At 52.7% G+C, this 16,597-nt stretch overlaps 1 protein-coding gene across 3 annotated transcripts in view; it reads right to left on the reverse strand.

The window, feature by feature from the left end:
* The window catches only part of LOC119105944 (protein phosphatase 1 regulatory subunit 16A), a 62,625-nt gene that overhangs the window by 3,614 nt on the left and 42,414 nt on the right, over positions 1–16,597 (reverse strand). For all 3 annotated transcript variants that reach the window (XM_037229515.1, XM_037229514.1, XM_037229517.1), the window contains exons 5-9: positions 12,834–12,931; positions 6,091–6,216; positions 5,394–5,469; positions 3,333–3,544; positions 362–468 (exon numbers count right to left, since the gene is read on the reverse strand). In XM_037229515.1, coding sequence (XP_037085410.1) covers positions 362–468; positions 3,333–3,544; positions 5,394–5,469; positions 6,091–6,216; positions 12,834–12,931 — 619 coding nt within the window. The remainder of the gene's footprint in view (positions 1–361; positions 469–3,332; positions 3,545–5,393; positions 5,470–6,090; positions 6,217–12,833; positions 12,932–16,597) is intronic.

The following is a 16,597-nucleotide window of genomic DNA, read 5'->3' on the forward strand; positions in this document are numbered from 1 at the left end:
CCGTCTCGGTCGCATTACGCGCGTCGCAGGCACCGACGGCAAAGTGACGGATGGCGCTTTTTGCCGCACCGACAGACGGAGGAGTCAACAGCGACTGTCGCTGACGCCTCCGCTGTCTGGAGGAGCGCGACAGGTGTGGGTTTGTAGAGGAACGCCTGCCTCGTGGGCTGTGTGACACTGCAGAAGTTTGCATGCCAACAGGACAGGATATGTTCTATCTTTGATGGATTAGGTTTGATGAAGGTTCTCTCCATCTGTGCAGGCAGCGTGACAGCGCAGGCACCCAGCCTCCAACAGTGCACTGACAGGCACCTTCCACTACATCTCGCCAGACGTCCTGCTGTCGACGCTGCCGACTCACTTGTTGGCGCTGGAGGCCTGCGACGTGTCGTCGGCCAGCTCGATGGCGATGCCGTCCACGTCCAGCAGGCTGGCGTCCACGCGGCGGTTCGAGTCCTCCAGCGCCGACTGCGGGCGAGAAAGCGAGCCGTTGCCGAGGCTGGTGCCGCCACAGCTGTTATACATAGCGCGTGTATGTCAGCCCGGCTGACAACTGGCAATGCCCAGCTTTTGGCACTCTCTCGTGGCGTGGATGAGATAAGGCACTCTCTCGTGGCGTGGATGAGATAAGGCACTCTCTCGTGGCGTGGATGAGATAAGGCGCTCTCTCGTGGCGTGGATGAGATAAGGCACTCTCTCGTGGCGTGGATGAGATAAGGCACTCTCTCGTGGCGTGGATGAGATAAGGCACTCTCTCGTGGCGTGGATGAGATAAGGCACTCTCTCGTGGCGTGGATGAGATGCTGTAGCCAGTGCACCAAAAGGGCGACGCGGGCTTGCAGGCTGTCGAAAGAAGTTTTTTGTGATTCGAGGCTGCAGCAGGAAGGCTACGGATGCACGCGTAATTGCTTAGGGCTTCCAAGCGCTCCTTTTCTTTGTTCGTCTTGATGTATGTGCTAATGGGCTTTAAAATTAAACTTTTGAACGGTCGCACGCTGCGTTGTACAAAGTAGCGGGAGAAGCAACGCAGTTGAAATGTGGCTCCCGCCCCGTTCAGTCGAGTTTGGGCATGACATGTGGATCTTTCCGATGAGCTCCTCGCAATCAAGTTGCTGAGAAATGAATCAAGTCGTTAGGCACAACTCACCGTGGAGTCTGGTCATGCAGATGTCTGGGCGCGGGCTCTACCTACAGAGCGTTTGTATCATGCGTGTAGCGTGGTACAAACAGGCAGTGTAGAAATGAGCATCGAATATTTGGTGATAGCAGCCTAAGGTATGAAAAAGGTCGTACAGTGTGAAATCGTTAATGCGGAGATGGTAATGTGTGGTGCTTCGTGATCGATGTTACGCCACAAGTTATCCATACCCTGAGATTATGGTCATCAGGCGACCCTCCAGACGTTCCAGCTGCGAACCTGGCATTGAAAATTCAATATTCACACAATATGCTCCATTACGGATAAATCTCGGATCTTCACGACCGTTTATCACGTTGTCCCTGACAAGTCCCAAATGTCGAGGCTAGTGGAAGGAGTGGTGGGTCCGGACAGGGTTAACGGGAGGCAGGTCGCCGAGGCTAGTGGAATGAGTGGTGGGTCCGGACAGGGTTTACGGGAGGCAGGTCGCCAAGGCTAGTGGAGAGAGTGGTGGGTCCGGACAGGGTTTACGGGAGGCGGATCGCCGAGGCTAGCGGAAGGAGTGGTGCGTCCGGACAGGGTTTACGGGAAGCAGGTCGCCGAGGCTAGTGGAAGGAGTGGTGGGTCCGCACATGGTTTACGGGAGGTAGGTCGCCGAGGCTAGTGGAAGGAGTGGTGGGTCCGGACAGGGTTTACGGGAAGCAGGTCGCCGAGGCTAGTGGAGGGAGTGGTGGGTCCGGACAGGGTTTACGGGAGGCGGGTCGCCGAGGCTAGTGGAAGGAGTGGTGCGTCCGGACAGGGTAAACGGGAGGCAGGTCGCCGAGGCTAGTGGAAGGAGTGGTGGGTCCGGACAGGGTTTACGGGAAGCAGGTCGCCGAGGCTAGTGGAAGGAGTGGTGGGTCCGCACATGGTTTACGGGAGGCAGGTCGCCGAGGCTAGTGGAAGGAGTGGTGGGTCCGGACAGGGTTTACGGGAGGCAGGTCGTTGAACACCACGCGTTATCCCAAGCAGCGATTGGCGTGGTAAAGGTCCCAGATATCAACGCGAAGTGCAATTCTGTCCAGTGACATGTTCAGGTGGTGCTTAGTAATGGAAATGACTGAAGCGGGGGGGACGGGACATAGCCTGGGAGGTGACGGCGGCAATGTAACATAGTACGGATTCTATGAAAATAGAAACATTGGCCGATGCTATACTTGTGACTTTATGACCGACCTCCTAAGCCGTTTTCAGTAGTTTGCATATCGCGCCAAAGGTGGGGTTATGTTTTCACTTGGAGCTAACTGCTCGTCCGGAACTAAAGCTCGTCATATTCAGGAACAACAAAACAAAACAACATACTCATTGTGTATTTCGGGGTATGTTCAGCCAATTTGCCCATTCAGCTTATCCATCTTATTTTAAGAAACTATCCCCAGTGCAGCCCGTCTACTTTCCAAAGAAAAAGGTTCGGTTTTGTTCGGTTTCAAAATTTTGTTAAAACCTGGTACGTCGGTGGCTGTTCATTTCGAAATGTTTCTCCTAGAATAGGTGCACGATCTTGTGGGGCATTTTTCAACTGCTTCATCGGCATGGTGCAGTCTTTTGGAGCATCCACGCCTAAAAATTATGACATTGTGTTTGCGTTCACCTGGTGCTACTTCTTCGCTTTTTATGGCGCTCTTGTGGCAATTTCTGCTTTAGTAATTAGGTTATCGCATTCACGCCAAATTGGTGCCCACTTTTCGTTCCTTATGCTGCTCTGAAGATAATTTGTGCTTTCCCAAGTCGTGTGCGGATAAAATAAAGCGCTTTGAGTTCCCTTGAGTGCCTTTCCGAGTCAGTCCGTCGGCAAGATTACCAAATTCCAGCACGGTGGCAGTCTTGAAACTAAATCCCAATATTCCCAGGAGCGGCATAAAACTAGACGTGATGAAAAGCTGGCATAAAAATAGCACCAGATTTGAGACCAGTGCCGTGGAAAGCCCGGTCGCTTGAACAATCAGCTGTAATCATTTTAGAGAAGCTGGGAAAGTGCCCTTGGCGCGCCTCGTGTCCGTGTGTGGAGTGCGGCTGCCCCATGCCACGAGCTCCGCTCTCGCACTAGCAACACGAACGTTCATAAAACTGTCGACGTGTTTATCAGCACGTGATTTACTACATCGAGGCCCCCGTCCAACCGACCCACCACGCGCGGCCGGACTCAGTCACTCACAATGGACTCCTCGACGCCGAGCCTTATTCGAGCCTCCTGCTTGACGTCTTTCTTGGGTGTCAGCGTCTTCTCCCGCATTGAGGTGCGCCGGATCGAGTGTTTGGTGGATTGGGTGCGACGCACGCGCGGCCGCTGCGTCTCGGTCCGCTTCAGGTCCTGTTCGGTCTTCAGCTGCTCAAGGCGCTCCCTGATCTCGGGGTCCTCACAGACGTCTGCGGACGGCACACGTGGTTATATGGTCAGGGGTCCTCACAGACGTCTGCGGACGGCGCACGGGATTAGATGGTCAGAGGTCCTCACAGACGTCTGCGGACGGCACACGAGGTTAGATGGTCAGAGGTCCTCACAGACGTCTGCGGACGGCACACGAGGTTAGATGGTTAGATTAGATGGTCAGGGGTCCTCACAGACGTCTGCAGACAGTACACGGGTGTCAATTGTCAAGAGTCCTCACAGACGTCTGCAGATGGTACACGGAGTTAGATGGTCAGGGGCCAGGGGTTTCAAACGTCCGCATGGGAGTAGGCCTCAGATCTGTGCTCGACTCCACGGGAAGTCAGAGGCGACTCCGGGAACAACAAACTTTGTGTTGAGCCGAGATGGAATCGCGTCCATCTGAAATCCGATTGAGGCGGAACGGGGCTTGAGCCATCTGTGATCTCTGGAAGCAGGGTTGAAGCTCCCTTTTTAACGTGTGTGGGTGGTGTTCCACTCCCCCCCCCCCCCCGCCCCAATTTGAACGTCGACATCCCAGCTTTGAGAAGGCGTGTTGGGCCATAGCCGGGGAGACAACCGTTTGTTGGCGTGTTTGGGGAGAGGTTTCGCCACCTTTCGCCGCCTAGCGCCCCCCCCCCCCCCCCCCCATCCCCCCAACTTATTTTTGGGAGAATACACCCCTGCTCTGAAGTGACCGATTAGTCGGTTCATGGATAAACGTCGGCAGCAAAGACGCTTATTCTGTCATGTTTCGCGCAAAAAGTGGAGCATCAATAAATAACATTCATGTAACACTGATGCGACGAGGCTAAGCCATCCAAGCCACCAGCAGTTCAGTCACAACACTACGCTTTCGCGAAGGCACACCGGTCGTTGCGAACAGCTCTGGACGGTGATGTGCATACAACTTAGGAGTCACGAGGATTGAGACCGGGTTTCACTGCGTGATTTACCCTCAGGGGTACGTACGTCCCTGAGCTTCGCCGGGTGAAAGCATCGCGTCGCATCAGTACCCCAGCAGCTGGATACGCTGAGAGGTGCTGCAGCGGGCCGTCAGACGAGCGAGGCGCTAAAGCCTGAGTGCTGTCGCGATTAACGATAAAATACCGCGCATCGAATCTCATCGAAGGCCGTGGCGGAGCCCAAAAACCCGGGCGGGCTCTAAGAGGGACGTTCGAATCTAGGCCAATGCCACAAAAGTCGCCGAGCTGGAACCACCAGCGCCCGTTCGGCGCCCAAATGAGGAGGGGGTGGGGGGACGAGCCTGGCGGGACGGGACAGCATCGTTTTACGACCGTAATCTGCCCTCCCCTCACGAGGCGGGCCGGACGGTGTGCCGCCATGCGAGATAGCGGGGCGCCGGGGCAATATGCGGTCAGACGAGGACACGAGCCGAGGGTGGCGCCGCCGCGCGCGGCCGATGGTCGGTTCATTACCGCCTCCCGAATGCTATTAGATGGTGATCCGGACCCTTCAGGAGGGGGCGGCGGTCATCAGGCGATCCTAAGCGCCGCTCGGATGTGAGCACTCTGGGGAGAGTGTCCGTCTCATCGCGTCTTCCCAGCATGGCGCTGGGGTGGAAACGGTCCGGACAGGCAAGCTCATTTTGACTGTGTAAGCGCAACGATGTGAGAATGTCTAGTGAGGACGATTCCTCTTCTGCCTGGTGAGGAAACTATGCTGTCATGGTGACGGGGCCCAAAGGCCTTTCAAAACCATACATGGATAGCACTGAAATCGTATGACAGTGGCAGCACAGATCCGGCTGGTGCCACACGCGTGATCCCGGGGATGCAGGCGCCGTCGCCCCCCCCCCCCCCCCCCACACACACACCCGAGACTCACCAAATGGCGTCTCACCGCTCCTGGTAGCGGCCGATAGGTCCGCGCCGTTCTGGTAGAGCAACTCTATCACTTGCGGCTGGAACAGACACGCAAGGTGCTCAACAACACCGTCGACACGCCACAGGGCGTCGAAGCAGTTCTGACAGCGCATTGTTCGGAACTGCGCGCTGTCCAAAGTGCATCGCCGCTCGTAAAGGCATTCTGAATGCTGCGAGCCTAGACTGCCAGGATTTGCCGCCAAGAACTTGGCACCTACTCTCCTGCAATAAAAGACTGGGCTGGGCGGAAGGGAAAGGCATGCCGTGATCAATAAACAATTATGAGATCTATGAACCATGGTGCATAGGTCGTTTTGTATGGTGTTCGCAATCTAAGCTTGCAGCAAAGCTGCATAACTATGGATTTAACAGTGGCCCTTCGGAAAGCGAGGACTGCATAATGACGTACTCAAATTTAGCAGCAATTCAGTCCCTATCTTTTACAGCGGCGTTAGCTGTAGAGAAATACAAAAGCGACAATATCCTTGCTGCTCAGCATTTCCGGGGGACTTAAAGTTACTTTAAGACAATGCACTGCTCGGTCTTCTTCGAAAAGGAAAAAACGAAAACTGCCTTTGCTGGCCCACTCCCTCAGCACGCCACGCGCAATGCCTGACCTTCTCGAAGCCCCGCCTGGAACGGCCGAAGAGCGAACTCACGTGGCTCCAGCAGGCTGCTGCGTGGATGGGCTGCCAGTCGTCCTTGTCCCGGGCGTCGACGCACACGTGGTTGTCCAGCAGGTACTCCACCACGGTGATGTAGCCGTTGGCAGCAGCTATGTGTAGCTGCAAACGGTGCCCAGGGTCAACTTGAGCTGAGGATCATTGGTATCAAGGGCATGTCTCCTGGGCCAAAGGTCGTCCGTGTCAGAAAATGTGCCCTGAGTCAAAGGTCGCCCGCACTCTCCTGACTCAAAGGTCATCCGTGCGAAGTTTACGTGTCCATAGCCAAAAGGGCATTTGTGTCAAGGGAGCGTCTCCTGAGCCATACGTTGTTCGAAACAGGGGAATATCTCCTGAGCCAAAGGTCGTCCGTGTCAGGGAATATGTCCCGAATCAAAGGTCGGCCCTATTCTCCTGAACCACAGGTCGTCCGTATCAAGGCTATGTGTCTTCAGGCCGAGGACCTTTGTATCAACAGGATGTCTCCCGAGTCATACGTTGTCCGAATAAATAGGATGTCCCCTGAGCGAAAGCTCACCCATATCAGGGAATGTGTACTGAGTCAAAAGTCGTCCATATTCTCCTGAGCTAAAGGTTGTCCGTATCCTAGGCTACGCGTCTATGTAGAGCCAAAAGGGCGTCTGTATCCAGGGAAGGTCCGCTGGGCCATACATTGTTCGAATCAGGGGAATGTCCCCTGAGCTAAAGGTCATCCATATCAGGGAATGTACCCTAAGTCAAAGGTCGTCCGCATTCTCCTGACCCAAAAGTCATTCTTATCAAGGATACATGTCTACAGCCAAACGGGCGTTTGTATCAAGGGAATGTCTCCTGAGCCAAAGGTCGTCCGCGTCAGGGAATGCGCCCTGAGCCAAAGGTCGTCCGTATCACGGTTACGTGCCTACAGCCAAAGGTCGTTAGTGTCAAGGAAATGTCTCCTGATCGGAAGGCTGTCGGCATCAAGGAATGCTTCTCGAGTCCATGGTCGTCCAAATCAATGGAATTCTTCCAAGGCATTTAATTGGTCAGCAAAGCAACGCAGTATGAAAGGCGACGGTGCAGCGGTAGCAATGATCATTCTTTTGCGCCGAGTGACTCTGAAAGCTCCATACAGTGACACATCCACTCGCCGCCGGGCTTCCGCGATCTAGCCCCGAGCTTATGACCTGGCGGTAGGTAGACAGCGAAACGTAGCACATTACTCCCACCGTTACTGGAGCGACCTGCGTGAAAGGGCGGTGTCCCGCTAAAACCCGACGCCCTGCCTCGCATCAGCACTAGGGACGCTCATTAAAGCTTTTCGCCGCGCAGGAGGCTTTCCCAGGGGAAGTCACGCAGCTCATATTGGTGCGGTTCGGTGCCATTAAGTGCTGGCCGCGGATCTCCAAAACACCGCGCAAAAATACAACTGCGTAGGACAGATTGTCGTCATGCTTCGTAAGACGCTCGCTTTATCGGTCTTGGCCGGCGCGGCTGAGCATGATGGGAGCTCTTTCTCGCGCTTAGACACAAGATTGAAGAAAGCGTTTCTTAAATCCGGTCGGCTGGCGGTGGTAGAGTGGGCAAAGGGGCTGTAAAACAGTCTGAAATATAGCGCGCGTAGCGTTCAAAACAAGGAGATCGGTTCCGGCTATCACGGTCTTCATCTGTATTTTTGCGGTCAAATATGATTCAAATGTACAAATGCTGAGCGTGCATCACGATTGTGCAATACACTGGATAAATTGTGGTGATAGCCTTCAAGTAACCACACAATCCAGTGCCGGAAAAGCAGCCTGTTTATCTGGCAGTGAGCAAATGATGCGTGTTTTGCCATAGCCGACCTTAACAATTTCATATTCAGTCCGTGCATACGTGGTGATTTGAATTATTTTCCGTGGAGCTTGATCGAAACTAAGCTTTCTGATACAACAGCAAGCAACTAAAATGTCTGTACCACATTTTGCGTATAACATTATTGAAGTTGAAAAACGTCTATAGAGTTAAGCAAAAGTGCGCGGTGCTGCATTGGAGTGAACGGAAGTCCCGGTTATCTTTATACACACCTGACGCTCGGAATATCATACTTGCTGGTTATTGACCATGCCTTCTTCAACTCCGGTAACTCCAAAATAGTTCAGACCATGCCTTCTTCAACTCCGGTAACTCCAAAATAGTTCAGACCATGCCTTCTTCAACTCCGGTAACTCCAAAATAGTTCAGACCATGCCTTCTTCAACTCCGGTAACTCCAAAATAGTTCAGACCATGCCTTCTTCAACTCCGGTAACTCCAAAAAAGCTCATCCCGATACCCATATCATGTTGAAACACCAAAACCTCTCGCATGACTGACGTACATTCCATCGATCATCAAAGGCATACAAATGCCAAAGAATTGCAATGGTCTTCACCAGACCCCGGTTTATCAAAACTGGAAGCTTTTACGCAAAACAATGGCATGCTCTGGAAAGCAAGAATATTACGGCACCTTCCCACAAAGCAACGCTTTTCACTATGTCAACAAGAATAAAGGCATTACTGGGCTAAAAATAAGATGGGCCATCCACTGCATGGCTTCGGTAAGTACGCAAATGCTTTGGCCGAAGCCAGACTTGACAGTTTCAAGATAGGATACCACATTGATCCGCCCGTTTATACCTGGGTTCTTTGTGCCTTTCCCATGGTTGTTTTCGTAGGGTTCTAGATAACGCGCGACAGGCTCATAAATTGCACTGCCACGCAAAATTATGGTTGTTGTGGTAGTTGCTCTGTCTTCAAGATTTAGTGACGGCTAATAGAACCCAACATATGGCACATCTACCTAGTGATGCAAATTTCCACAATTCTCGTGTAATTTCGTTGGGGTGAGTGAGTGAATATTATCTTCACTATGCTAGCGTGAATACGAAAAGAAAAGTCCCCCAACGAGCAAAAAGAAGATAGCAGCCATACAATCTTACTTGCATCAAGGTCAAAAATGGCTGTTTCCACAGAGCCCTGCTTGACAATTCTGCACTTTTTAAGTCATTGACGACAGTTGCGAAATACCGATTAAAAAGTAACCACGCAACTGGGTCGCCCGCCTCACTGGTGGGCTAACCGAATCAAGAATATAATGAGCTGACACATATCTGGGCAGGCCCAAGGTGTTCGCCTCACGGACGTCCTCTCACGACAGGCTTAGCCCCACACGATAGCTAATAAACTTAACAAATGGCCGTAGTATACTTGGCTGCCTGGGGTATATAGAATCCATTTCGTCACGACAGTGGAATAATGAAACGTGAGCATCAATGGAGACTTAAAAGCAAGTCAGTTATAAGGCACTAGAGAACGTTTCAAGTAACACCATGACACCACAATTTTTCGCAACCTGTTTCCTTCCTGAGTGCTATTGGGAGAAGTCAGTGGAGAAAATAGGTGATGCATTACAAGCTTATGCGTCTTTCACAGTCATCATCAAACTGTGAGCTGGCTCATCACCCGACCGGGATCAAATCCGTATCTTATTTTGAGGACAAGAGGAAAGGGTGGTGTTTACAAAAGTCGTGCGAAATTAAATATTTCCCAAATAATTGCTATCCGGCTTTGTCAACAAAGCATTACGATATGTCATCAAGTGACACGTAGTTTCAGGTACAAATTCCTCCAGGAATTCGAACCCATCTTGGAGAAATACCGTGATGACTTTGCAATTCAGGTACCCTTTCTTAGCACACGTTTGCCTCGAGTCCTGAGAAGGTCCCAAGATCCAAGCGACATGGGGTTCTGGATCCATTCTCGGGATCCGGACGCACGCCTGGCCATTACAGCGCTTCACCGTAAGCGTACCGGATGGCCGGGTCCCAGATTTACGGATGGCGCGATGAAATCCTACCGAGTAACCCCGCCCGATTCCTGCCCCCCCCCCCCCTTAAAAAGACGACAAATGCACGTAGGCGTAGCAGCAACGTCGGTGGCATGTTATGGACTACGACGATGCACCATTATTATACGGGTAATGGACGTACATCCCGGATTACAGGTATTCCTGCGTCTGGTGTCGAGGAGCAAGGCATGCACCCGTCATCACGCACAGTTATGCCCCATACCATTGGGATGGGAAGAGGCCAGTCCTTTCAATTTCGTCCTTAGCCCTCCCACATTTGCGGACAGCTTCGCAGCCCTTGGGTACAAATCGGGTCAAATGATGGGCGAAATCAAACTGAAGGACTGGGTCAGGAGCTCCCTCCTGACTCAGGCGGCCAAGTGCTGTTGAAATATTGACCGCGCATCTCCGACCAGCGGGGCAGTAGTGGTTTTGCATGTTCAGCAAAATGTGATCCGAGACGGACCTTTGTGTCACATTATCGGAAATGGGGACAGATGAAAACGTGGGTTCAGTGCAGAAATCAATGTGACTTCAGGAACGGCATTTTGCGTTCACAAGTCATCTGGAAAGTCCAACTATGTTCAACTCACCATACGATCAGTAATACGCAAGGGTGCAAGCCGCATTGTAACCTTACTCCTATCTAGATCATAGGTCGCTGGGGTCACAGGTGTTACAACTTGTGTTCGCTAAACGGTAGTAAGCATGTGCGTTCCATCTAAATGCAAGCGGTACTCGCTTTTTTGCTGACGAATTTCAACATGATTTTGTTTAGTAACTGACTTCAAATAAGGCATGATCAAATCAGTTTCAGCTGCATTAGAATATTTTCAAACCATGAAAGTGGACAAGGCCGCCGACGTTGTACGAGCCGCTATATATATAAAATACAGTTGCTATATTAGTGGGTTTCTAATCAAGAATATCAAGTAAATAATAATAAAGCTAATAATTAAGATAATAATAAAGAGAAGAATTAAGAAAATAAAAAAATAGTAATTAAGAAACTAAAAAAGGTAATAACTAAGAAAATAAAAAAGCCAATAAAAAAGATAATAATTAAGTCGATCACACGAAGTCATTCTCGAGGTCGGAATGCGGAGAGCGCCTGGTGATTGAAAATGTGTTGTTTCAGTTGTTACCGGCGAAGTCCCACACCAAGCCATTCTTGACGAACACCTGGTGACTTCAGTGGCCCAGCCAGTCACGCTTCCGGCAGAATGATGTCCTTGCATCGACTGATCGCACCGGCACATAGTTCCCGCAACAAGTGGCACAACGCTTTAAACTGTGCTGTTGTAGTTTCAAGGCATTTGAAGGCAGAACAGGCAGCCAAAACACCAACCGGGAGGCCTTCCTGTAGTTTTGAAGATCACGTAAGCTTCGTAATCCTCGTTTGACTAACATAACGAAGGAAGAATACAAAATGGCGAAAAAATGAAGGTGACGAGCCGAAATCAGTATCAGATCTGGACAATCGGGTGTCCAAGCGGCACGGCACCAACACATTTCGACATTCAGGAGAAAGTGGAGCATCTGAGCGAACGAAATGTGGTTGACAGGCATCGCCAGTCATGACCAGTCGCACGCAGATCAAGCTCGTCCGTTATGAGGCGTTCTTAAGGACTGAGCCCAATGCCGGGTACCCTAACGCCTGGACTAATAAATGGATGGGACCAACTAGAAGAACGGTGCAAGACGTCAAACTGACTACACGCTACAGATGATTGTGGAATGTGAAGGTCATTAGCCCATCCCAGCACGCAAAGATACGCCAATCAAAACCGAGAGGCGGCCGGGGACGCGTTATCCGACACCGAACTCTAGCACAACACGCTGTGTCTAAGCTGAGGAACTAGGACACCGAGAGAGAGCACAGGCGTGTTTGTTCTGTGCGACCATTATTCGGTAAAAATATTTATGATTATTGCCATATTTGTACCGCCGTCATTAAAAGCGTCAATGTTCACAAGTTCATCGTTTCATTTATTAGAAATGTTAGGCTTGGTCAGACTCTTCACCACGCAATCTTTGAGCAGCCGTGGTTTGATTTGACTTCTGATATCTATTGCGATTAAGGCATGTTGCCGAAATATCAACGCATCTATCGCTCCATTCTCATTGCGTTTCTGCAAGGAATGAGGCTATTACTGCTGTCTTGCCCACGGGGGAAGTTTAAAGAGGATATCAATTTTCCCCGACATCGTCTGCAATACCTCGCCGTGAAACCGGAGGGAAAGGGGGGGGGGGGGGCTAACAGCACAGGCTGGCGTGGACGACTGCTGCAAACGCTCCTCCGGCGCCGACATGGACCGGGGGAGGGGGCAGCACTCACCGGCGTGGCAGACTACTGCACGCGCTCCTCTGGCGCCGACGTGGACTGAAGGGGGAGGGGGGCAGCACTCACCGGCGTGGTCGACTGCTGCACGCGCTCCTCCAGTGCCGACAGGGGCCGGGGGAGGGGGCAGCACTCACCGGCGTGGCCGATTGCTGCACGCGCTCCTCCAGCGCCGACGTGGACCGGGGGGGGGGGGAGCACTCACCGGCATGGCCGACTGCTGCACGCGTTCCTCCAGCGCCGACAAGGGCCGGGGGGAGGGGGCAGCACTCACCGGCGTGGCCGACTGCTGCACGCGCTCCTCCAGTGCCGACAGGGGCCGGGGGAGGGGCCAGCACTCACCGGCGTGGCCGACTGCTGCACGCGCTCCTCCGGCGCCGACATGGACCGGGGGAGGGGGCAGCACTCACCGGCGTGGCAGACTACTGCACGCGCACCTCCGGCGCCGACGTGGACTGGGGGGGGGGGGGGGGCAGCACTCACCGGCGTGGCTAACTGCTGCGCGCGCTCCTCCAGTGCCGACAGGGGCCGGGGGAGGGGGCAGCACTCACCGGCGTGGCCGACTGCTGCACGCGCTCCTCCAGCGCCGACATGGGCCGCTGCTTCAAGTCCTCCAGCATGGCCGCCTCGATCTCGCCCCGCGTCTGCTCTGGAGACGAGACGTCACGGCGTCAGTCGTAGGCGGCGGCGCGGTGGGTCAATTGGCTTTGACACTGAACAGGCGACCAATGTGCGGATCCAAGGAAGTCTGTGACCAGACGAGCTGCGTGCAGCAGACGCTGGGAAAACGCCTGGAGCGCAGACCGGAGCGCTGACGGGGCCGCCGGTCCATGCTGTTCGCCACACCATCTGGTCAGGCCAGAGTTAGGACAAACTTTGCCCACAGAGGTGTCCCAGAGCCCTCCAGAGCCCAAGTAGTTCATCCCACTGCGAAGCCAAAGTCGTCTGCCCGTTACCAATGAGATACGGCACCGCTGACATGGCCCGTTATCACGTGTCACTTCCCGTGAGTGCTCGAATAAAGCATCACAAATCTTCACGAATCAGATGGATATCACATATGACATGAACACTGTCGACACCGACATTACGATTCCTGCACGAAACAAACGGATACTTTAGTTATCATATAACGAAATAAAATACTACAACAAATTTGATATGAACATTAATATATATATATATATATATATATATATATATATATATATATATATATATATATATATATGTGCATATGCCATTTACTGCAGCCCATTATCGTTATGAGGTTCTGCCTGCGCAAGCTATCTGATAAGCCTCCGTCGCAGATTTCGCGTGGGAGAGAAGTCTGGCACAAATCCCGAAGCAACGTTGACGTGCTGTAACCAGCTGAGAGGAGCAGCGCCTGAGCCGCCACCGGCCGTCAACACCAGCTGTGGCGTCCAATAACGGCCCAGGGGCGCGATCCTGAACGGCGACCATCAGTAGCGAGCCGCGCCGCTCCAACCTCCACTCACACGTGAACGGTAGCTGGCGATGGGGTATGGGTGCTTGGCCGGACGGACGGACGAATGGACGGAGCAACGGACGAACGGACGGACGGAGCAACGGACGGACGGAAGTAAGGACGGACGGACGGACGGACGGACGGAAGTATGGACGGACGAACCAACGGACGATCGGACGGACGGGGTTGACGATGATCGGTTGACAGGCAGCATGCGTTCGCCGTTCCACGCCAGCTTTGATCGTTCAAAAGACCGCCAGGTGTGGGTTCACCCTCGCCTTTGTAATGATGCTCTAGGAGAAAAGTGAGGACCGCGACCACGAAATGGCTGCACCTGCTTCAAAACGCCAGAACGGTGACAGCCGATGCTCTGAAGAGATGGTGGAGGGGATGGGTGGGATGGGGTGCGGTGGTGGAGGGGTGCGGGCAGTTGGATGTTTATTTCCTTGTTTCATTCGACGGCATACTCTAGGGATCAATGCAATGCTAGATAGGATCAATGCAAATGATCAAATTTTACATAATGTTCTAAGTGGAACAGTTTTATCCTGCTCATTCTGCATCGGGCGGCCATTCGGCTTCTTCCCAGCGCTTTGATTTTGCGGCACTCTGCATTCGATATCATAAACTATTCTTTACGAATTAATGCGAATACTAATTTTCAAAAGCACTGTGAAGGTTTCGAAAGGCTGCCTGCAAGAATGCAGCTACGTATTAAATGGAAAGCACTGTGGAGCCCGCTCGTAAATAAACATACAAATATAAGACTGCCTGCTACGTAAAAGGACAAAAATACAACCTAATCCATTGTTCTGCAGGGATTAAACTGGTATGTGCGGTGAACTTTATCTCTCCGCAAAACACGCCGAACAAATCGAACCAAACCAACTTCAACCTGAACAACCTATCCCGTATCCAAGTCTTACCAGCCAAGACACACAGAGAACTGCCCCCCCCGTCACGGCCGCCCGCGCCAGGTTACCCGGCCGACCAATACCGTCATCACACGGTCCAGTGGCGTCTCTCGATGGCGCGCGCTCCGGCCCAAATGAGATTTATCCGGACCTTCGGGGCGCGTGAAAGCCAGGCGCCGGTCAATTCCCCGGAGGCCGCGGCTGGTGTACAGATTTTGGCACTGTGTGTAAGATTGTCACCTTTTAGAAACTGACAAAATAGTGCCCGAACCCGGATTTCCAGGCTTCTGAGGCAAACCGGCAGACAGGTCTAGGCTCTGAAGAGCTTGACTTAGTTTTGTCGCTTTATTGTTACGAACATCTGATGCTGAAGTAGGCTGGGCACCAGCTAACCTCACACAAACCACGGGGAAGTCCAGGAAACTAATGGGATAATTGTTGGGACCAATGTACTCGTAAGGTGTGTTACTGTACGGTGATTCGGCCAATTAATTCTCCAGCCGTGGTTAGGTGTCTTTTTATTCTAAGAAGGACTGGAGAATGCTTGGTTCCATCCATGTTCGCGGCACAGCCTAAATCTCTGGCATTGCTGGGCTTCGAATCGGGGCTTACTGATTGCGAATACATTACGCCATGTCGTGTGTATCAGCTCCAAATCAGCTACTGCCAATCTCACGGCTCCCTGCAACATTACCCTTCCAGCCAGCGATCCGACACGCCCTCGTAACACGCATGTGAACAGCGGCCGTCCAGCGCCGCCAGTCCGGCATCAGCGGTCGCCGGACTGGCGCTGCAGTTCTCCGCGTCGGAGGCGACGACCGACGGTGTGTCACGCGCCGTCTGACGGTCGAATAATATCAGCGCGGTCATCCGTCTTGGCGTCGGATGCCGAGCCAGCCTCGGCGTCGTCCGCCCGATGGCCGCGGCCACGACCGCGCCGGTCGGGGTCGCAGGAAGTGGTCTCGATTGGTTCACGCGAGGCGTGCGGGTGTCGGGACGGGACCCGTGCTGTCATGGGCGAGGAGGGGCGGCGCCAGCAGTGCCGGTGTCCGTAGTGTGTCTCCAGGGATGACTAAAAAGACTAAACGGGTGGTGATTGGTACAACGTTTCACGGGCACAATGCTCAGTTCGTAACAGCGCCTGCCTTCCGATCCACCTATCCGTGGCGGGGTGCGTTCGAGACGCTCTAGACACTCCCTATTTGCCCTTGGCTGGAATAGCCGGCAGTCGGTGATAGCGGCCGTGCTACAGCTCACGTGACGTCAGAAGGCAGGACTGAGCGTACCGATCATTGAGGCACGTTAAACTTTCGTCACCACATTACTTCGTCAGTCTGGAATTTTACGATTGGATGGTACAGTTGAGGGCTCACGCAACAAGCACTGCTTAGCGTGAGCTCTAATCCCAGAAATCCATCAGATTGAAAACGTTTGGAATACATGTTAACAAAAACCGTCCTGGGGTGGTGATCTCCAGAAGGATTCCAGGGGGTTTATGTGTGTTTAGTCATGTTTAGAGTGGATATTGGGCATGGTCACTGATCTCCCGGAATAAACCGGTGCGAGTGGCGCCATGTACTGTCAATAACACCCATCTTTTCACGACTCCAGCGCGATTCCCTCCGCATCTCAATATACCCAACTGTGGTGTCAGTGACACTTGACGATAGACACTTGAGTGATTTATTGCAGACGTCACTGCATATCGAAGTTTTCTGTCGTGGTCTCAGTGACCCTAACTGACACAATCCTTCGAGAATTCGTCCGAAACATCACGATCCTGTACTCCAGCGCAATGTCGGCAGCACCTACCAACCCACTCCTGTGTGTCTCCTCGCCGAGTAATTTGGATCCCAATGTACTACAGCGCAGTGTCGGCAGCACTTACCAATCAACTCCTGTATGACTCCCC

The sequence above is a fragment of the Pollicipes pollicipes genome, unplaced genomic scaffold (assembly GCF_011947565.3).
Source record: "Pollicipes pollicipes isolate AB1234 unplaced genomic scaffold, Ppol_2.1 Scaffold_6138;HRSCAF=7277_pilon_pilon_pilon, whole genome shotgun sequence".
Classification (NCBI taxonomy): domain Eukaryota; kingdom Metazoa; phylum Arthropoda; class Thecostraca; order Pollicipedomorpha; family Pollicipedidae; genus Pollicipes; species Pollicipes pollicipes.